At 43.6% G+C, this 23592-nt stretch overlaps 1 protein-coding gene across 1 annotated transcript; it reads right to left on the bottom strand.

Moving 5' to 3' along the window:
• Nucleotides 1-14470: 14470 nt before the first annotated feature.
• On the bottom strand, nucleotides 14471-17465 carry LOC143854915 (flavonoid 3'-monooxygenase CYP75B137-like). The gene is made up of 3 exons (XM_077365052.1): nucleotides 16952-17465; nucleotides 15955-16452; nucleotides 14471-15272 (listed from the first exon to the last, which is right to left on the bottom strand). The coding sequence occupies exons 1-3, from the start codon at nucleotides 17405-17407 to the stop codon at nucleotides 14631-14633; spliced, it is 1596 nt and encodes a 531-aa protein (XP_077221167.1). The 5' UTR covers nucleotides 17408-17465; the 3' UTR covers nucleotides 14471-14630.
• Between the last annotated feature and the right edge of the window lie 6127 nt (nucleotides 17466-23592).

The raw sequence follows: 23592 nt of genomic DNA on the forward strand, positions 1-23592 counted from the left end.
AGGTGGAGCCCACTTTATTTTCAAAAAAATAATAATAATTGTGTGCACCTCCGTGTATACACCATACAATGCATATTTATTAGAAAATTCATTAAGACCCTTGTTCCAATATCCAAACTCTTCATTTGATGGGGCCCAACGTAAATAGGACTTTGCCTAAAGGGATAATTACATTTACACCCCCTCAACTATGGCCAAATTCCACTTCCAACCCCGTGGTATGGACTTCACCAAAGACAGCCCCCTCATCTTTCAATAATGCTTTTTACATGACGGGGTGGACGGGAACGAAGAAATTGTAAGGGGGTGTTTTTGATGAATTTTGAACTATAGGGTGTAAAGTCAAGGGTCTACTTAAAAATGTCAGAAAGTTGAGGGGGTGTCTTTGGTACCTTCGATACGAAGGGGTTAGAAGTGGAATTTTGCCATAGTTGAGGGGGTGTATCTGTATTTTTCCCTTGAAAATCATTTCCATATGATGATTCTAACTCAAAGTTATGTAGAGGCTGATCGAAGGGTTTTGTTCATCCTATAGAGTTGATTTTATGGGCAAGGCCTACTTACGTTGGGGCCCAACAAATGAACGGTTTCGATCTTTGAATCAGCTGGCCCCACGTGAATGTAAGGATTGTGTCTGTGTGGCCAAATGGACCACATTAATCGATAATCTACTGCTAGCATTAGGCTACATTAATAAATTAGGAGAGATCAACAAAGCGTTTGGAATGATCCAGTACTCCTTAGGTAGTTTTCAGCTTTCTACAACCCGATTGCATACATTTTTCTATCATCACTAGCGGCTATAGGGTGTGGAATATCCCAGATCCTCCTAGTGTTTGTATGTTTTCTTGGTCGGCATCTCCAGATGAAATCCTCACAATGGACCCCCCTCCACGATAGAAATATGTGGAACATTAATGACTACCCATTATGTGTGGTGGCAGGTGAATCAATTGACCACATTCATAGAGTTGCATACTTGTCAGATATGGTATTTATTTGGTTTTTTCTGCAAAATTTTCTTAAGAGAAAAGTACGGAATGCGGGCACATATTTTTGAAGAATTACTGATCTCTGGTACCTTTTAAAACAAGAACGAAACACGGGCGATTCTTCAAAACCAAGTGGTAAAAAGACCTGATACCCTTCTGACATTGACAGAGTCCTTGTGGACCCTGATCCGAGAGAGGCGGGGGACGGGCCCCACACGAAGTCTCTATGGATCATCCACGTGAATGGAGAGCTCTACCAAGGAACTCTCTAAAGAATGTGCCTCTCACAGCATGAGTGGCGATACAAAGGTGAAATACCTCTCGATTCGGGGACTAGCCCAGATTTGAGGCGTACCTTAAACAAAGAACAGTCGCCATCCAAGGAAGTGGGCCCAGGATCCCATACTATGCTCTGTTGCAACGGATAACCAGAGATATAAAAAGAAGGTTCGTGCCTGGTTACGAATTTAGAAGGTCCGAAGAGCACCTCGTCCGCCCAAGTGCAAGCACCTGGTCTCTTATGCCATTTATTTATTGATTTTGAAGAGTTTTGGGCGAAAGTCATGTAAAATGAGAACACATATCTCTGAGAAGACGTCTATCTAATCATGCATGTCTCGGAGATGATTAATAAGCACACATAAAAGAAATGAAATAAGTGTCCCCTGAAAATAGCTAGGTTATGAATGTCATACCTAATTGATGTCTAAATTCTGGTGTGTAAACACAAGTATGCTACAGCTAAAGGTATAGGATCTGTACATGAAAGTAAGAAAATACAGCAAAACATACAACACAAATCAACTCTATACATGACTGGACAAGACGAATCCTAAAACTCTAATGCAGGACTTGACTCGGACCAAGATGGCCGTCCATCTCAGCTGCTCTACGTATCCCGGCCTCGGGAAGAATCGGAGTCAACGTAGTTCGATGACCTAGTCTAAACTACTATGCCTAACCATCTAGAACCGCTATCCTAGACTCGATCCACTAGACTCGACTGATTTTTTTAAAGCTTTTTATACGATTGCTTAAATTCAAGTGAATTGTAATTTTTAGGACTCTCTATATGCCCTAACTAATGCAAGTTGATTAGCCTTAAGCTAATACAGGTGGGCCCTACATCCTATGTGTAACTAGGCTGTGCATCCTTAAGAAAACCGTGGGCTGACTATATGCTTCCTAGTTTAGCCATCGGTTCGACTAAATGTCTAACCGACCGACTCGAGGCCTCCTAACTCTAGGGACACTCACACGACAGGACACACTATATCAATACAAATCAGGACAACTTCCTAACTCTAAACACCCTAAACAGCTAGGACAGATTCCTAACTCTAGGGGAAGATTTTTTCGAAAAGGTTTTGAAGAAGTTTTGTATTTTTGGGAAGGTTTAAAATGTTTATTTTGAAAGGTTTGGCTGGACCTGGGATGTGGATCCCAAGCTGCACTACGTACCCTATTGAAAGGGATCAAGCCAACGTAGTTCGGAATTGAATTCCTAACTACTCTCCTAAGGACTCAAGATTTTTGAGATTTTTGGTTTTTCAGATGTTTTTGAAATGTTTTTGGTGTTTTGACACAAGAGGACAAAATCCTATCATCATAAGGGTAAGACAAACTCCTGAATATCCCGCAAAGGTTGGACAACATCCTATGCTTTGCGAGGGAATGAACAGAATAACAACTCTGCAAGGGTTGGACAACATCCTATACCTTGCAGGAGCGGATAGAAAAACACATGATTTGATGAGAGGTTGGATATAATCCTAACCCCTATGATGATAGGACTGACTCCTGAAAGAAAGATTGACTCTCTACTTAAGGACAGACTGGTCAACTCTTTTGAAAAGAAGAGGGGAGTACTATTTGGACTGATCAAGTCCCCTAATGATGGATGGGCTTGAGCTAGCGCCTTCATCGCCCTGGCGATGAATGGAAGGATCTAATGACTTGAGGCTATCTTTATAAAAGACAAAAGAAAGAGGGATACTACATCGACCAAGTAGGTCTCCCTAAAAGATGGGCTTGGGATAACTCCTTCATCGCCCTTGCAATGAACAAGGACAAATTCTAAAGGCAGTCCTAAACTTTGAAGATTTTACCCATATGAAAGAGCTATAAGAATCAAGAGGGGAGGCTAAAATGTAAACCACAAACACTAAAGAATTGCTAAAACAGGGGATCAACTCTTTATCTATAATAATCATCGGTTATTTCATTCCAACAGTAGCTCATCTTGTGAAGTACTATCGACATGGCTTAGAAAAAAATATGATAATTCCAAGAGAAATAATTTTTGAGAAGCTCATTATCACTTAGGAGGCAGATAATCAGTTATATGTAACTATCAGAGCATGAGGATGCTATTATCTTCCCTTAGGAAAGAGTCTGAGATATAAAATAAGCGCCACCGAAATAAATCAAGAATAACAGAGCATAATAAAAAAGAAAAAGAAAATCTTCTAGGCTAAAATGTGAACAACCGAACATGATCCATATGACCTGCAACTTTATTTTACTGTAATATTTCTCATAAAATAGTTTGTGCTCAAATCCACTTTGGGGTCGAAATTACCATCTTAACAAAACAATGCACATACAGACTTTTTATTATTATTTAGGACCCGGAGGAATAAATGACTCCAAAACACAACTAAAATGTACATAGCTGATTGATCCAACCTACTAATTAACTCAACAGACATGAGATCAAGTAAAGAAGAGAATAACCTAATCCATAGGTTCTGAAACCACTCAAATGAAAGAAAGAATTATTTCTAAATCAACTATTAGTCATAGCTGACCCCCCTAATTTCTTTAAAATGACATTGACAAAGCATTAAAAAGTTCAGTTTAGATAAATTGTAGAGCATAAGCTAAGCAAGAAAATTACTAAATAAAAAAAAATGATCAAGCTAATTAATTATAATAAACCTACACAACAATTCTAGCAAGCATGGGAGCATCTTTCTATTCTTTCTTTTTGCTCTTTTCAGTCTCGAATATATTTTTCTCATTACTCAGCTATCTATTTCTACAAAATTTTCAAAAGTAATGATGAAGAGACAAGCAGAATAGGGATTGGATCTAGAATCTTTCAAATCAATGGCTGCCATAAAGAGGGTTTACATATATCAAGGCCAAATGAAGGCTGCACATGTCAAAATAAGGTGAAGGCTGCACATGCCAAAGCCAAGTGAAGGCTGCACATGTTAAAACAAGATGAAGGCTGCACATGCCAAAGCAAGGTGAGGGCTGCCATTATCAAGGATGAAGGGGCTGCTAATATTAAAATGAGGTATGAGGGCTGTAAATATCAAATGGAATGGGGCTGTACAAATCAACACCATGAAAGGGCTGTCATTATCAATGAGATGACTGTAAAAAAAAACAAGGCTATAAAATGGTTGTGTTATAGGAGAGTGATGTTGTGGCTGAAAAGATAACAAAGGGCCAAATAAAGATGAAGGTCATGGGGTCTAGTTTACAAAGGGAAAGAGAATCAGACCCTAGTGGAGCGGAACAAATGGTGACATTCGGACCTTCTACACACTCTAATTGGCGAAATCCCCAAGTTCGAACCTTCTCTTATTTTCCTTTGAGTATATATATCAAAAACTAAGAATTTAGAATAAGAAAATACATTCTACATCAGCATTGCACCTTTATGATTAACACAACACAAGAAGCCCATCTAAAGTAATAGGAAACGGTTAATTATATGTAATGGTCGAGGTTGATTTAGGCATTACACACCATAAAGAGGACCTGAATTGCTACTCTGGACATAAAAAAAATGCTCCATATTGGATAGAATTGTGACACCATTAAATCTGAAAAGAATTAAGTATAAGGAGAGATTACCAATATCTAAGCACCTCTATCACACAAAACACACATGATTCAATTTGTGCTTCAGTTTTTATCTAAACCTCTATAGATTATCACAGATCTCAATTTACTAAATCCAAAATTTAATCCAAGAAAAAAATAGAAAACATTCTTATCTTGCTCAATAGAGACCAAAATCCAACGTTGAGGATTAACCACCAAAAGAACCCCAAAGCTTCAATTTGCAGGTTTTTCATGCTTACTTTTTTTTTTTTTTTAATGACAAATGATAACCAAACAAGAAGTGAAATTCATTAACAAAAGGGTAGAGATATCAATTTTGGAAATCAAAAGAAAAGATGGAAAAAATTTGACCGAATGATGAAAATAACAAATGAAGGACCATTTTTCATCCGAAGAACTAGAATTAGGAAATTAAGAGTACACAGAAATCAAAGGGGCAACGAATAATACCTGTTTAATGATCTCTTAATCTCTTCTTGCTCCAGTTACAATTTGATGGCTCATGATGACAGGATTTGAATGATGGATCTTAGCAAAGATGATACCGATGGCAAAATACAGAATCTGATGGCAAAGCTTCTTCTCCTTCGCAACTTTTGCTTTTTGAAATCTCTGTAACTTTCAAACCACAAAGAAGAAGAAAACTCCTTTCTTATAACCTGATGCTAATGAAGATCTCTGTGTGATGTATGGGCCGAGAAAATCAAAGAGAGAAAAGGCGAAGATGATGATGATAACCGGAATCCATGGAGATTCGCCGGATTTAGGATCACAATGACCGGATCTAAGGTTTCACTACTCGGATCTAGAGTTTTTAGGGTAGAAATAGGTTTTAAATGAGATGGAAATGGAGATAGTGGCTGCGGCTTGCGGTGGATGTAATGGAAGCAAGGGCAGAGGGGCCTTAGGAGCAATGCTGATGCGATTTGGGGATGGATTCCGGCACTACTCGTCGGAGAAGATAGAATTCCGACCGGACAAAAAGGGTTTGGGTTTTTCACGAGATCTACTTTCTCTCTCCTTTCTCTCTCTCTCTCTCTCTAGATTTAAGAAAAATCTCCTCCTGCTAAATGAAGGCTTAATCTGATATTTATAGGTAAAAAGGGGGTTGATAATGGCACAAAAAGTGGATTAGGCGCGCGGAAATTGATAAATGCGCGCACGCAATCCGTGTCTTTTTCGGCCCATGTTCGTCCTTCACAGGATAAATTCACCCCTCCTTCAGGATAAATTCACACCCCTTTTCTGGTTTACACTACGGCTCCCACTCGGCTCGTTCGCTAGGCAAACGTGCTCGGATTTCGACAAAATTTTGCAGGGACCTTGGTGGGATCCTACCCTAGCTTAGGGTGAATTTTGGGACCCTAGCTGCTTGATTTGGTGGGTTTTTACATAAAATTGGAAGGTTAAGGGCACGGTCAAAATGGGGTGTCTACAGTTCTCCTTTTTCATTACTGCCTATTAAATTGGTGCGCTTCACGAGGCTTCTTTTTGTTCGTTTGACTCGTATTTGAACCGACAGAACCTTGGGTTCGTTTCTATCTTGGCCGTCGGAAATAACCAGAGACGGATGGATGCTTGACACGTGTTGGAAAACTTTTCGGAACGCTGACAACCCAAAGTCAATCATTATCTTTTCTCGCTTCTCTTTTGGCATAGAACGGCAACGTTATTGAATAACTCATGAGAAACATATTCACCACCTCTATCGGAACGCAAAGTTTTTAACATGAAACTACTTTGCTTTTCAACCAAACTCTTGATAATTTTAAAGCATCCAAAGACTTCTGATTTTTCTTTAAGAAAATAAACCCATGTCTTTCTACTATAGTCATCAATGAAGGTGAGAAAATATCGATTACCTCCAATTGATGTTGTTTGCATAGGCCCGCATAAATCCGAATGCACTAGCTCAAGAGGATTTGATGCCCTCCAAGCCTTTCCAACGGAAAACGAGTCTCTTTGATGCTTTCTAAGTGCACATCCTTCACACACTTGATCTTGGCGGTTGATGTTCGGCATGCGGTTCATGAGAGATAAAGTGCTAAAGCTCAAGTGACCATAGCGAAGATGCCATAGTCATGACATATCTTTGACAATGATGTTGAAACACGGAATTAAAGACCTTCACTTTGAAACCTTAGAGGAAACATCTTGTTTTGAGTCATTCTCACCTTGGCTATGAGAATATGATTCTTGACTTTGATTTCACATAAATCTTCCTTGAAATGAACATCGTGCCCTTTCATTAGAAGTTGCCCAACACTCAAGAGATTGTGCTTTAGACCGGGAACATAGAAAACATTGGAGATGCGCTCGACACCTTTCTTTGTTTGAACAAGAGTATCATCACTTCCTCTTTCGAAAAGCCTCTTGTCATCACCCGTTCGAACTTCACTTTGGAGAGATTCATCCAACTTTACAAACACGCCCTTGTTGCCAGTCATGTGGTTACTACAATCACTAACAAGATACCACGTCTCATCAAAGGCCTCTTCTTGCACATTACAAGCAAGAAAATATGTGTCATCTTCTTTACTTTCATCCTTCTAATGCATAAAACTATATTCTTCCGCCAGCTTTTTTTTACAATACTTCATGGTATGGTCATATTTCTTGCAATGATAACATTGAATTTGGGATAGTGGTCTTCCTCTCCCTCTTCCTCTTGTAGAAGGACCACTTTCATCCTTTTCATTTTCTTGACTTCTTCCTCCACCATTTCTCCCTCTTCCTCGAAAAGAATTCTTTCCTCTTCCTATAGAGTCACCCTTAAAAAAGACTTGAGTTTGAAAAGCTTGTTCTAGAGGAGAAGAATCAAATTGCTTCATTTGTAGTTCATGGGATTGGAGCGATCCCAACAAACTTTCTAAGGATAAAGTAGCTAAATCCTTTGATTCTTCAATTGCAACAACAATATACTCAAATTTTCGAGTCAAACTTCTAAATATTTTCTCCACAATCCTTCGATCTTAAATATCTTCACCATTCACTTTCAATTGATTCACAAGAGAAATAACACGATTGTAAAAATCTTCAACCAATTCTGAATTCTTCATCCTTAATGCATCAAACTCACATCTAAGGGTTTGTAATCTTACCAACTTTACTTTGTCTTCTCCTTTGTATGATGTATAGAGTGTATCACATGCTTCTTTTGCTGAAGTCGCCGATGAAATTCGTTCAAAGATTACTTTATCCACCGCTTGATAGACAAACAAACAAAGCCTTCGTGTCCTTCTTTCTATTGTCCTTCAACTCATTGAGTTGTTGTAGAGTGAGAGCCGCTTGATCCTCCGGTTCTTCAATGTCATTCTCAATAATATCCCAAAGATATTGAGATCCATACAAAACCTTCATTTGAATGCTCCATTGGTTGTAGTTCTTTCCATTGAATCGAGGAAGTTGAGGTTGCAACATATTGGAAGCCATGATCAACCTTCAACCTATGCTCTAATACCACTTTGTTGGAATGAAACCAACGAGGTTGGAGCGAGAAGATGAGTTTCAAATGTTCATTGTTATATCCCTTTTATATCCCTCAAAGGGGGGCATATTTTTTTAGAAGGAAGGGAAAAACCCTCACTTGGGAAGAGAAAAAGATATTTTTTAGAAGGGATATAAAACTGGTAAAATTAAAATTTTAAACTCATTTTGTAATCGGGATTCCATTGGCCATAATACGCTTTTCCGGTTTGCCCTTCTCTAACTACGATTAATACATCGGCAAAAAAATCGGTCAAAATAGTCGGCCTTGCTCCATTCTTTAATGCGCCTTTCTTGTTATAGCGTTATTCTTAACAGGCATTGACGGAGTAAATATAGTTACTTGAGACTTCTATGATATCACGTGTCAACTTGTTGGGGTTTATTTGAGTCAACAAAAAAACCCCTCTCTCTAACGAGATTATATATGGTGGCCGCCCCGCATCGTTTGGCTTATCCAAACCATTAATTTTTGGGCCTTACGTAGATGTAGATAGTGTATCCCAAAAACTTTTCTCCATACTGTTCATCCGCTCACCCTCTGTTATGTGCAGATTTCTATATTGTACCGTCAATTTTAAACCTCCAAAAATTGGAGGGTTAGGATCATCCAATTGAGAAGATATTTTGGGGCACATCTTATATACATTAGGGCCCAACAAATAAACGGTTTGGATCACCCAAATAATGTGGGCCTGGGCTGCACCCTCATACATGACCGGCCATCATATAATCTCCCTCTCTGAAAGATGTATCTCAAGGGATCTGAGACCTTTCAATTAAATGGAGTGCAAATATTAGATTCTGCGTGTGTCCTATTAGTACACTTTTATTTAGGAGTCACAGGTGAAAAAATCATCTCCATAGGATGACCTTAACCCTCTAATATGTAGATAAATTACATTTAGAAATATCTAGATTGAAGAGTTAGGATCATCCAATGGAGATGATTTTATGGGCAAGGGTGCAGCAAATCAACGGTTTGGATTGTGAGGAAAATGCCGACTATTTAGGATTCTATTGATGGTATTTAAGAGAATGATTTATTTCAAAATCAATGCTTTAGGGTCAAGAGGAGATGGGTGATTTTTTTGCCGATGTATTAATTGTAGTTTTAGAAGGGAAAGCCAGCAAGGCACATTATGGCCAATAGAGTCCCGAATAGCTTCATATTGTCCCCTTTCCCTTTCATGTGCCATCGCCCCTGGTCCCTAGCAACACTTAGAATTCTCCAGATGCTCTCAATTGCCAATCAGCATCCAGCTAGCTAAGTGTAGATCACCAACATCTATCAAAAAAGAAAAATGTTTTTTGTAGGGAAATGATACCCCCCCCCGAATATACCTCCCTTTTAACGGTTTCTGTGAGAATGGTTCACTGCTTGAGGATAAATTCACCTCTCCTTTAACGTTTTTCTTTGCCTTTAAAACTTAACGAAAAACGTCGAGGGGGGGATTTTATCCGTCAGAGGGGGGGAAATATCATTCCCCTTTTTGTGAGTGTTGTATATTTTGAGGGCTCCTAGCAAAACGGGATTTCGTTTGAAGACAAAAAAGGACATTGTCCTCTTAGGTGACAGAAGCACAAGAAGATTTTAGCATATTGGTTAATAGGTAACATTTGGTATCAAAGCAGCCAACATGTCACGTGTTCAAGTCACAAAAGGCAACATAAGGACAACACAATAAATGGGTACCCGGTGAAAAAAGTCTAAGCCACCAAGAGTGATGCCTAGGTATGGGACTAGGTGGATCCCGACTGGCCTGAAACAAGTTTAAAGGGATTAATCTAACACGTTGTATAAGTCATGGGGCTTTTGACTGATTGGTTAGGTACCTAACATTGAGCATAAGGCCCTAGGTTACTTTTTTTTTTTTTTTTAACCTGGAAAGATAACGGCAAATTTATATATAAAAAGTTGGGACCATACAAGAGGAGGGGAAACCTCCTAGCCATCAATACAGGAAGCCGAAGCCCTAGAAAGAGAGTAAGGAGGAGGGGAAGCCTCTAACTCGACAAAATAGCAAGCAAAAGCCGTAGGAAAAAAGACAACATTTAATGCTTATAAGGGAGAGTGCCCTTAGTTGATCTTGATTCTGATGTGGGGAAGGCCAAGTGCATCACATCTTGCTGCCCCTCTTGCCAGGCGAGGCATGGAGGCCCAGGAGGGATAGAACAAATTGGATCTTGATGAGCAGCCGAAGTTTGCAAGGGCATCTGCAACTGAGTTTCCCTCTCTGAATTGGTGGTTGCAAGTGGGAGACAAAATGCAAAGGAGTGGTTGAATCTCTTTCCAGAGATATTGGATTGCCCAAGGGATTTGCCCTTTCCCGTCAATGAGATCGATTAGAACTTTGCTATCTGATTCCACGATCATCTTGATCATATTAAAGGCCTTGCAACAGCGGAGCCCGTCCAAGAGCGCACGAGTTTCCGCAACCATGTTAGTGCCTTTCTCATAGTAAAGAGAGAAAGCTAAGATAACCGTTGATTTTTCATTTCGGATAACTCCTCCTCCACATGCTTCTCCAGGGTTCCCCTTCGAAGCTCCATCTATGTTGAGCTTAAGAGTTCCTTTAAGGAGGTCTCTTCCATAGAATCCAACAATCCTTTTGAATCATTGGACGGCAAGGAGAAATGCCAAGCTGGGACAGAGAAAGAACCTCTAACAAGTTTGGTTCCTTGAGAGGAGAATGGCTACAATCCAGGTTTATGATACCCTCTGAAATGGTGCTGATGATTCTATTGGTGGGATTAGATTTCCCTTCCATTCGTCTGCTACACCGCTCTTTCCAAATTTCCCAAGTTATGATGGGCGGTGTGACGCTGAATAGATGGGCTGCTTGAGTTTTTCCCACACCCCAAGGAAGTAAAAGGGGTGAATATATCATTCCCACACCCCCACCACACCCTCCACCCGCCATGCACCCAACAACCACACCCAAAACAAACAAAAAAATGTGACATATTCGCCTCAAGTTGCTTACCAAGAATATATCATTTCCCATCAAAAGCTAATTCAAAATCTTCATATAATATCACAAGCATGGACGGATTTAGGGGGGCCAAGGGGGGGCAGTTGCCCCCCTAAAAAATTTCATATACATTTAAATTCCAAAAATAGCCTCTTGCTCCCTTTTATTTCTTGGTTTTTATGAATGGTGCAATTGCCCTTTCTAACTTTTGCATAGCGTATCTTTCTGTTTACTTAAATAGCTCCCTTTTTTTTTGCCATGATATACTTGCCCACTTTTTACACAGGACAACCCACTATAGTGTGTAAGAGTAGCCAAAAATTCACTTGAGGGGCTGTCCTAAGTGAAAAATGTGGGCAATCCCTTTTTGCGCAAAACTATTACTCTACAAAAGTTAAATCGTATCCTACTTTATTGTAGAAGTGACTTTCTTGTAAGCATTTTTCTCTTTGAAATAATGGTTGTCTCTTAGGGGTTGTTTGGAAGAAGAGAAATTTTTTGCCATGGAAAATTTATTTTCAAGTATTTGGTTAACTCATTTTTCTTGGTTTTTTTCCAATATCATGGTGCCTTTGAGGCTTTTATGAAGATTTATTAATTATTGAGAAAAGTGGTCCTGCGCACGTGCGTAGGGATCTCCCTGCTCACAAGTGGCTTAAAAAGCTACCAATTGGTCGCTTTCTAGGGACCCCACAGAGGTGGACCCACCATACGAACCAATCGGTGGCTTTTCAAGTCACTTGTGCGCAGGGAGCTCCCTGCGCACATGCGCAGAAACACTTTCCTGTTAATTATTATATGACAATATTTGTTCGCCCCGTCTTTTGCAAATTCCTGGCTCCGTCCCTCATCACAAGCATGGTCTACTTATCCTCCCAAGTGCCCAACCCTTTCAAGATCCTATTCCCACAATAGTCAAACAAATATTTAAATAATAACATGTACACTATAAAAGTGGTAACCCCTCCCGCCTAATAATAACATGCTTTTTGAAACGATTGACTTTGATGGGTGCTGAGACACGTTTCAAGTTTCAGCAGGCACGTCTCACAAGAGGGGTAAATTTGAAATTTGAAATCACCACTTCCAAGGCTAAAAATTATAAAGGAAAATGATATATTCACCCCTTTTTTAACATGGGACAGCCTCCACTAAACTAGTAAAAACTAGGCTGTCCCGAGTAAAAAAACGGTGTGAATTTAGTTTTTACTTTTCTATTTTCATTTTACACTAACCAGTTTAACCCTATCTCTTCTAATGCTCCTCCTCTCACATTCTTTTGTCTGGGTTTAGCCGTTTAGGGTTTTGAGGAGCAGAGACTCCAGAGAGAAGGGGCATACCGCAACCGCAACCGCGACCGCGATCCCCATTTCCGGCGAGTACCACGGCAAGTGGCAACCACACAGCAACCCTTTGCTCTCTTTGAGTTAAGGGTTTTGAGGATTTGAATCCTTGAGCTATAATCCTTGGCTCTCGTTGTGATTTGGGTAGTGAATCTGTTCAACGGTATGGAATTATTCAACGAATTTGATCAACAAATCTAAGAAAGCAGTAAACAATCGCATGCCTTGCTATAACTAAACAGATAATGACAGATATAATGAGACAAGGAAAGCAGTAAAGAGCTATAGCTAGACAGATAATCAGGATAAAGACGAATGAATAAAGAATATAGCTAAGCAACCAAAGTAGTAAAGTAGACACACTAGCATTCTATGCAAAAGATAAGGCTGAGAAAATGGCAATCAATCACATGCTAGAACAGTTAACAAACTAAAAAAAGTAATTCATAATAAACCAAAGACAAACCCACAGTGAGCTAACAAGATGTAAGAAAATAAAGGAATCAGAAAATCAAAGGTATACGATGACTAAAAATGCTAGGGGAAAGAAAGTGGAACACACGATAGGCTCAGAGGGCGATTCAAATGGAATCAAGCCCAGCGATCCTAATCTGCTGAAGATCGGACAAGTCTCGCGACCGTCATGACCTATCGTCATGACTTATCGTCATGACCTGGCATAAGAGACCATGTGCTTGCACTTGGGCGAATTGGGGGTGCTCTTCACCACGCACGGACCTTTTGTATCTCTGGTTATCCGTTGCAACAGAGTATTTCGTGGGATCCAGGGCCCATTTCCTTGGATGGCGACTCTGAGTTATTTTCAGGTGCGTCTTGGTTTTGAGGCTCCTGTCTCCTGATCAAGAGGTATCTAATACGTATATATCGCCACCCATGCTGTGAGTGGCATCATTTCGAGAGTTCCTTGGTAGAGCTCTCCTTCACATTGTGGAGGTCTGAGAGGATTGACGGGGAATCTCGCGTCCCTCGCTCACCGTCCTCGGGATCGGGGTCCACAGCTATACCACACACGCGCCGCCGGGCAGGGCGCGACTGGCCGGTTGCGCGTGTGAGCAAAGGTTTTTACATCCCCTACATTTTAATTTTGGTTTCTGTCCTTTTACCTTCGCAGTTTAAGCCGGCGTACCTGAAGTAAGCCTGTTTACTGGAACGTCATTAACTGGGTAAATAACGGTGCAGTTCTTGAGTAAGCCGGTGTACTTTAATAACGCTAGCGTAACTGAATTGCGCCGACGTACCTAATCGTTGTGACTGTTGCGAAAGTGTCTTTTCACATCTGTAACATTTATTTAAACGGCTCTTTTCTTAAAAGTAGTCTTTACTCCATTAAATGGTGTATTGAACGAACATGTTTGGCTATATAAAAGAGGATGTTCTCTGTGTTTTATAAACACTACAACAGAACGAAAAACTAATGTTTTCTTCTTGTTTTTTTACTTTACTGTAAACAGTGTTTTCTTTCTTCCTCTGTTTATTTTACGTATTTTGTTGGGCTACTGTAGTATTCGTGTGGTTCAAATCTCTGAGATCGTGCAGTTCTTGGAGATCGACGGTGTGTCGGGCTGTTGTATCCTGGGGCCAGTAATCTGCTGCATCGGAATTAGTTTCCACAGGGGCGACAAAGTCCGTACCTCATCTCGCCGCATCGGAAAAGGTTTCACTAACATCGTTTGTTTGATTGTTTCTGTTTCTCAACATAAGTCTGGTAAGCCGTATTATTCCCTAAATTTTCAACAGATCATATGTGCCAATTCAAGTACAATGCAGATATAACATGAAGCTAGAAACCATAAGAACTGAAATGGATTCATCTTATTTTAGAAAATATTAAAACTTTATTTAGACTTCTATGAGCCAATTCAAGTACAAGCATTACATATGCTAGATATATTATTTGAAGCCAGAAACATAAGAGCAAGAAAGGGGTCCACTCATCCGTCCAAGCTCAAGAACTAATCGTGTTCAGAGAACTGAGCATAGAGCTCTGGTTTTGATAATCGTGGTGTGGGGATGAGAATGACTGGGTTTCGTTTCCTTAAAATCTGTCCGAATTGGTCATCAAGATCGAGCTTCGCCCCCTTTGGTAATTGCCAGTTGAACGAATGCAAAAGTGAACCCAATACAAATCCTAGTGATTTTTCTGCCAAGGGAACACCTGGACAAATCCTCCTCCCGGACCCAAATGGAATATAACGAAAATCATTTCCCTTATAATCCCATTTCCCAGTATTCAAGAACCTTTCCGGAATAAAGTCATTGGCGTTTTCCCAAACAGAAGGGTCCCTTTGTATTGCCCAAGAGTTCACATAAATGCCAGAATTCTTAGGGACAGTGTAGCCATTGACCACGCAAGTCTCACTCGGAGTGTGAGGGATCAAGAAGGGATTGGGAGGGTGCAAACGAAGCACTTCTTTCACTACTGCATCTAAATATGGTAATTTGGGTACGTGGTAATCTTCTAAAATGGTGTCCCTACCAACTAGTGCATCTAATTCATCTCGAGCTTTCTTCAATGTTTCTGGTTTTAGTAGCATCTCGGCCATGGCCCACTCTAATGTTGTCGAGGTTGTGTCCGTCCCAGCAGCCACCATGTCCTAGCACAAGTAGAACAAGTGTCAGTATACCTAAAGGTAATGATTTTTATACGAGCAATGATAGAATGAAGGGCGCCCTTGCAAAAAACACCTTCTAGGGCACCCTGAATGGTTGATTTTCTGCAAAGTGCATTTATGGTGGCACTGAAAAAGTGAATGGGGCCTTAAAAAGTGGAAACCGTGTTGACTTTGCAGAAATCAACCAATAGGGGCACCCTTGAAGGTGGCTTTGCTAGAGTTCCTCGATTTATACAGTTGCAACTGGGCCAGGTTGGTTCAACAAAAAGTAGTCAACAAAACGAAAACACACAAAAATGTGTCATAAAATTTGTCAACCTGTTTTTCCAAATCTGATCAGGTTGGATCAGGTTAGAACCATTGAATTCGGGTCAGTCCGAGCCAAAAACAGAAAAAATTACAATAAAAAAAGGCCATACCCCAAAGATTTTGAAATAACAATAAAATCAGGGGGATGGGTTGCAATTGGGCCGGGTTGGGTTGCTCAAGGCCTCAACCCTGAACTGGCCAAATTAAATTTGGATGGCTTTTTCTAACCCTACCCAGCCCAGCCCAATGCATGCAGAAAATCGGGTTGAGCCCAGCCCAAGTTGCACCCTAATGAAAATATTATTTCCCAATCCTTAATTATATTGTATATCTAGCTATTTTGTTAGAACATTACTAGCAAGAGGGCCTTGACTTGAGTCATGGTCAAGGGCATTTTGGGATCGGCTTGCTCTTCAATCTTCAAAAGTATATCAAGAAAATCCAAGCTATCTTTCTTGTTGCTCTTCACTCCCTGACGTTGTTCTAAGATTGAATCAAAAATCTTATCAAACCATGACATAAGACTCTTCATTTTACGACGCACTCCTTGTAAATCAAACCGGGCTACTACCGGAAACAAATCAGAAATATTAGGTTGTCCCAATAAGTGAACAATTTCTCCCATCACTTGTCGAAACTCGGCCGCAACCCTAGCATCAATCCCACCTTGCACAGTTTCACCCCACAACATGCTAGTCATAGAGTTAAAAATTGTTTCAGTTATTTCCTCTGTGATATTAACCGGAGTTCCAACTTTCGTGTACAAATTTCTCAACGTCTGATAAAGTTGCCTTTGCCTGATGCCTCGCCCGGCTTCGATGCTCCCATTGTTCAGAACCTCTTGGACGCAGACCTGTTCAAGTATAAATGTAAATCAAAACCTAATAATTCCTTGGTATTAAAAATCCACATGTAGGCCAACCCGAAAAAGAGAGAGGCCACACATGGGAGTGTGGAAGTATAAATGATTAAATAACAAGGTAAGTTATATGGTGGGCGGCCGTGCGTGCACGAGCAGCTCAATAAACGGTGTGGTCCACATTATTTGGGTGATCTAAACCGTTCATTTGTTGGGTCATAACGTAGATAGGGCGTGCCCAGAAAATCTTCTCCATATGATGATCCTAACCCGTTTGATCTGAGGATTAGGATCATCCTATGGAGAAGATTTTCTGGGCACGCCCTATCTATGTCAGGCCCAACAAATGAACGGTTTGGATCAACCTAAAATTATGTGGGCCCCACTGTTTTTTGGGGCTGCAAGTGCATGCATGGCCGTCAAGGATATAATTTCTCAAATAACACAACTATTAAAGCTTAAGCTTTTGGAGTAATTGGTTGTTTCACAATACCTTACGAAGCATCCGCCAAACTGCACCGCGACTCCATACGATATCGGACCCTTCATACGTCATTGATATTCCTCCGGCCACATCGTCGTGGTTAGAAAATATGATGTCTTGGTCTTTAAGGATTTCCTTAGCCATGGCCGGGGAATTCAATATAACAATGACTTTGTTGCCGAGCTTCACCTTACAAATTGGGCCGTAGATCGAAGATAATTTGGCAAAATAACGGTGGAGATCGGGTTCCATAAACGGAAGGTTTCCGATCAGAGGTAAGCCTCTAGGGCCAGGTGGGAGTGGCAATGTTCCCTTTCGCGATTTTCTGAGCACCCAAAAGAACCAAGAAAACGTGAAGATTGCAATGGAGATTAGAACTAGTGTTTCTTTGCCAAGTCCAAACCATGACCCAACTTGAGAAGGATTTGATTCAGTGGAGGGGCTTTGAAGAGTGGTAGTAGCCATGGTGAAGAAATACAAAGGGATGCTTTGCCTTTGTATTTTGTTTGAAGGCTAACTTGTTTTCAACATTCACACAAAGTAGGGTATTTATGCACATCAAGTGGAATTGCATCTTATTAAAAAAATGGCTCGAACTGCTTATGTTCTTTTTTTATTAACTGATTGAGAAGATGTGTATAGTTTTTCAACCACATAATTTAGTATCATGAATTTGCAGAAATCCATCGTTAAATTCTTGGGATTTTCTTTTCCAATTTTAATATAATTGACGGCAACATCTATTTCACATAAGGGGATTCACGTGAACTAAAACTACTATATTCTGTCAAAATAAAGAGAAGCATGCAAACAAGTTATCTAATTGTTTATCTTCTCACGTGGTTTTGCTCAGTTTCCAAAATATCATACAAAGAAACCATGTGACCGTTCTCGATCTTACATGTGGCTCCGAATGCTTCACTATGGCAAGACCTCACTGTCAGCTCGTCTGACTTTTGTTAATCTGAAGCGTCCATTTGATAGGCTTTTCTTTAGATCTCTTATAGTAAAAAAATTATGCCAAAAATATGCGTGTTGATGGGGTCCAAAATATGCAACCAACCAGATGTTGACACGTGGCCTTCATATGGGCCACTGCAAACCCGACACCTGTCACCTACTAGGGATGCTGCCTGGACCAATCGGAGGCTTCCACCAGCACCTCCTAGGCATGCTGCCTGGACCAATCAGGGGCTTCCACCAGCACCTCCTAGGCATGCTGCCTGGACCAATCAGGGACTTCCACCAGCATCTCCTAGGTATGAGATCTGGTCCACGCAGGGCCTACCACCTGTCCTGGACAGGTGGAAGGACAGGTGGCTCGGAAACACTATAAATAGCCTTCACTTGTGCTAAGGTGAGGGTTCGAACAATCTGATACCTTTAGTGTTTTGCTCTGACATTGCTCTGCACTCCTGCTCATACTGACTTGAGTGTCGAAGCGCCCGTCCGGAGCACCACTCCGGGTCAGTCTTCTGACCCATTGTGTACTTGTCTGTGTCCTTGTGCAGCGCAGGACTCAATTGCGTACTACCAAATCAGCCCTTCTGATCCTACCATAACCTGTTACCAATTTTAAACCTAACAGATTTGGCGCCATCCGTGGGACCCGTAACAAGAAGCTGTTCGGAACCTCACATACTAAAAATGGTAGGAAAGACCGGAAAGCAGGGACCAACATCCCGGACGACCCGGGCTACGGCCCCCCGCGGGGGAAGAAGTGAACGACTGGCCTCGCAGATTGAGGTCGGGGCGGTAGGGGTTCAAAGTCCAACTCGCTCGGACCATTCAGACACCACCCCAACCCCAAGGGAGATGCGGGCTCTTTTTCAAGAGATGACGGCCGTGATTGCGCAGTTCAGGAATCCGGCCCCCACACTCCAGCAGCACCGGGCCGAGGCGTCCCAGCCTACCCAGAGGAGGGGAAGCCCCCGTAGAGAGCACACGCCCTTGCCCCGAGAGCTGACTCGTCACTCCACAAGACGAGATCACCTCTCCAAGGACAAGCATGTGCGCCTCGAGCCTCGCCTGCATCTCCGGTCACGGTCCCCTTCCGTACAGAAGCATGGTACCAGAAAAGATTCAATGCACGGAGAAGGATCGCGGCACAGGCGAAGGAGCCCGGCCAGTCAGTCCGGCTCTGCTATAAGTCCACCACTGGCAAGAAGAGACAGGCCCGCCCACCGGGCAGAAAAGAGGGATGATCCAATGTTGCTAAGGATTCAGCAGATGGACAACAGGATTGAAGAGCTGGCCAGAGATCAGGGCCGCCCTGTTTCAAGGCTCTTCACCAGCACTCCTCCCTTCGCAGACAGAATACTTAGTGCGGCAGCCCCCGCGGGCTTCAAGATGCCGCAGATCTCGCAGTATGACGGGACCACCGATCCCGTGGACCACCTGGAGACCTTCAGGACCACAATGCTCCTCCACGGGGTGTCAGATGGATTCCTTTGCCGGGCATTCCCCACCACGTTAACCGGAGCAGTGCGGGACTGGTACTCGCGGCTCAAGCCCAGGTCAGTGGACAATTTCGACGACTTCGGGGATGACCTGGCCCGTCATTTTATGAGCAGCAGAAGACCTCGTAAGACAACAACGTCGCTGATGGCCCTGAGGCAGGAAGAGGGTGAGGCCTTGAAGGCATTCGTTGGCCGGTTCAACAGGGAGGCTCTGCAGGTACCCAACCTGGATCCCTCCGCGGCCACGAATGCACTCCTGGCCGGAGCCCGGTCAACTGACTTCAGACGAGCAGTTGCCCGACGCAATCCGCAGAGCCTAGCAGATCTGATGACCGGGGCGGAGGAGTACATCTCCGTCGAGGAAACTCTTGCCGCTCTGGACTCCGTCAACAAGAGAAGACCCGAGGAGAAGAATCAGGCCAAGCAGCGCAGGGATGACAGACCTCAAAGGAAGGAGAACAGTCCGTCAAGGAAGGAGAGAAACTCTCCCCGGCACCGAAAGGAGAGGAGCCCCCCGTCGAGAGATCGCTACACCCCGCTCACCGCGTCAAGGGCTCAAATCTTAGCAGCCATTCGAAAGGAGGACTTCATCCGGTGGCCGAAGAAGGAGATAGTGGATGAGGGCACGCAAGATAGGTCCAGGTACTGCCGATTTCACAAGAGCCACGGCCATGATACCAATGCGTGCATCCATTTGAAAGAGGAGATCGAGCAGCTGATCAGCAGAGGATACCTCGGAAGGTATCTAAAAAATAGTGAGAACAGAAGAGAGCGCCAGGACAACTCGAGGCCCAGAGACAGAAGCCCCCGAAACACTCAACCTCTGGGCGGCCGCATCCAAGCTCCTGCTCCGGCCAGTCCTCCTCCTCAGGTACCTCAATCTCAACCTCATGGTGTTATTGGTACCATTTCAGGAGGGCCGACCGCAGGAGGAACCTCTTCGTCAGCTCGCAGGTCTTATGCCCGGCAGGTCAATGCCGTCCACACCTCCAGCAAGAAGGCCAGGCTTGAGAATGAAATATCCTTTTCAGATGCGGATCTCGACGGCCTGATCCTCCCGCATGACGACGCCCTGGTGATCACCATGTTGGTGGCGAACTGGGAAATGAAGAAGATCTTGGTCGACAACGGGAGCTCCGCAGACATCCTCTACTATCATGCCTTCGAGCAAATGCTGATCGGAACTGACCGTTTGAAGCCGGCTAACTCAGATTTGTTCGGATTCTCAGGGGAAGTTGTCAAGGTTGAGGGCCAGATTGAGCTTCCGGTTCTTATCGGGGAGCCGCCCTGCCAGTCCTTCGCCATGGTGAACTTCCTTGTGGTGAGGGCTAAGTCAGCCTATAATGCTATTCTAGGGCGCCCCGGCCAGAATCTCCTTCGAGCTGTTCCCTCCGCTTATCATCAGAAGTTGAAGTTTGCTACAGCAGGGGGTGTAGGGGAAATCAGAGGGGATCAGCCCCAGTCAAGGCAGTGTTATGCAGCGGCACTGAGAGGGAAGAATGCGTCTGAGTCTTTGCCAATCGAGCTGTATGATCTGAGAGATGAAGCGCAGATCACAGTCAACGAGCCGGCCGAGGACCTCATTTCTATCCCTTTGATCATCGATGATGACCAGAGAGTTGTCCAGATCGGTTCTGCCCTGACGGAGGCCGCGCAGCAGGAGCTTACGCAGTTCCTTAGGGCCAATGCAGATGTCTTTGCCTGGGTTCCTTCAGACATGCCCGGTATCGACCCAACGATTAGCACCCATGAGCTCGGTGTTGATCAAACCTGCAAGCCTGTGAAACAGAAGCGGAGGCACTTTGCACCGGAGAGACGAAGGGTCATCAGAGAAGAGGTAGAGAGGCTTTTGAAGGCCGACTTCATCCGCGAGATCCAGTATCCGGACTGGCTCGCGAATGTCGTGATGGTAAAGAAGGCCAATGGGAAGTGGAGAACTTGCATAGACTTTACAGACCTGAACAAGGCCTGCCCGAAGGACAGCTATCCGCTCCCGAAGATAGATCAGCTCATTGATGCTACTGCAGGTCACGAGCTACTCAGTTTCATGGATGCGTTCTCAGGATACAATTAGATCAGAATGTATGAGTCCGACATCCCTAAGACATCGTTTATGACCGATCAGGGGACCTATTATTATAGGGTAATGCCTTTTGGACTGAAGAACGCAGGGGCCACTTACCAGCGGCTCGTCAACAAGCTATTCAGAAATCAGATCGGCCGGAACATGGAGGTCTACGTGGATGATATGTTAGTAAAGAGCAGGACCGCTTCCAACCACGTCTCCGACCTCAAAGAAGCCTTCCAGGTCTTGAGGGAACACAACATGAAGCTCAATTCGACGAAGTGTACGTTTGGCGTCGGAGCAGGAAAATTCCTGGGCTTCATGGTGAGCCAGAGAGGGATAGAGGCAAATCCAGAGAAGATCAAGGCCGTAATGGAGCTGACTCCTCCCAAGACTATCAGAGAAGTGCAGCGACTGACCGGGCTGGTGGCTGCCCTGGGGCGGTTTATTTCCAAGTCCGCTGAAAGATGTCTCCCCTTCTTCAACGCGGTCAAAGGTATTAAAACCGCGCCCTGGACTCCGGAGTGTCAAGTAGCGTTCGAAGAACTGAAGCAGTACTTATCCTCTCCGCCGTTGTTGTCCACGCCAGAGCCAGGAGAAGAGCTGATTCTGTATCTCTCAGCAGGGCCCTTAGCAGTCGCCGCAGTACTGATCAGGGAGGAGCACAGCCAGCAAAAGCCGATCTACTATGTCAGTAAAGTCCTCCATGATGCGGAGACCAGATATCATCGTGTCGAGAAGCTCGTGTACGCCCTTATTATGGCGGCCAGAAAGCTAAGGCCGTATTTCTAGGCGCACACGATCAAAGTCTTGACAGGACAGCCCTTCAGACAGATCCTCCACCGGCCAGACACTTCAGGTCGACTTGTCAAGTGGGCTGTGGAGCTCAGTGAGTTTGATATCAAGTATCTGCCCAGACCGGCCATTAAAGCTCAGATTTTAGCAGACTTCATAGCTGAGTGTACAGTGCCAGATTCAGACTCCGGGTCGGCAGCAATCCCTCCTATAGATGTAGAGCCGGTGGTGCCCGAGCAGCGAATCGAGTCCGAAACGGGCCTTTCCTCTGGAACTGAGTCCGTCAGCTTGCAGCCGGATTTTGAAGAGCCTCTCTGGGAAGTGTATGTGGACGGGTCATCGAACAAAGTAGGCTGCGGTGCAGGACTCGTCCTCACCGGACCTGGTGACTTCATCCTGAATTACGCCCTGAGATTTGGTTTCCGTGCGTCCAACAATGAAGCAGAATATGAAGCGCTCATAGCTGGGATGAATCTCGCTGCTCAGACCCGTGCTCAGAGGTTGAAGGCGTACTGCGATTCGCAGTTGGTCGTCAGTCAGATCCAGGGAGTGTATGAAGCCCGTGAAGAGCGAATGATTAAGTATCTGGGAAGGGTTCGCAGTCTGGCTGATAAGTTTAAAAGTTTTGAGGTCGTGAGGGTCCCCAGAATAGAAAATGCAAAAGCGGATGTACTGTCAAAGCTCGCAGCATCAGGCTACACCGCTCTCAGAGAAATTCGCATGGAGTTTCTGAAGCAGTCCAGTATTGATGGCCAATCCATCCTAGTAATGCAGGTCGACGACGAGCCGTGCTGGATGGATGAGATCATCAGATATCTTCATAGCGGAGAGCTCCCGAAAGAGAAAAAAGAGGCCCGCAAAGTCGTGCAGCGGGCAGCAAGGTTTTCACTGGACGGCGAAACTCTGTACAAGAGGTCGTATACACTTCCGTATCTGAAGTGCCTCCGCCCCACTGATGCCTTGTACTCCTTGAAGGAGACTCACGAAGGGATCTGCGGAGAGCATCTCGGGGGCAAGGCCCTCGCTGTTAAAGTCCTCCTGAGAGGTCTGTACTGGCCTACACTGAGGAAGGACGCTCTGAGCCTTGTTAAGAAATGTGAGAAATGCCAGAAGTTCTCTCCGGCCGTCCACCAGCCCCCCGTTCCGATGGCCCCGATCATCAGTCCTCTCCCCTTTGCAGTGTGGGGAATGGATATTCTGGGCCCCTTTCCGCAGGCCTCTGGAGGCCGTGAGTTCGTCGTTGTTGCCATTGATTATTTCACCAAGTGGGTGGAAGCCGAGCCTCTGGCCAAGATTACAGAGCAGAATGTGCAGAACTTCTTCTGGAAGTC

Source organism: Tasmannia lanceolata, unplaced genomic scaffold (assembly GCF_043159265.1).
Source record: "Tasmannia lanceolata isolate RefF3 unplaced genomic scaffold, GAP_Taslan_0.1 ptg000020l, whole genome shotgun sequence".
Taxonomy (NCBI): domain Eukaryota; kingdom Viridiplantae; phylum Streptophyta; class Magnoliopsida; order Canellales; family Winteraceae; genus Tasmannia; species Tasmannia lanceolata.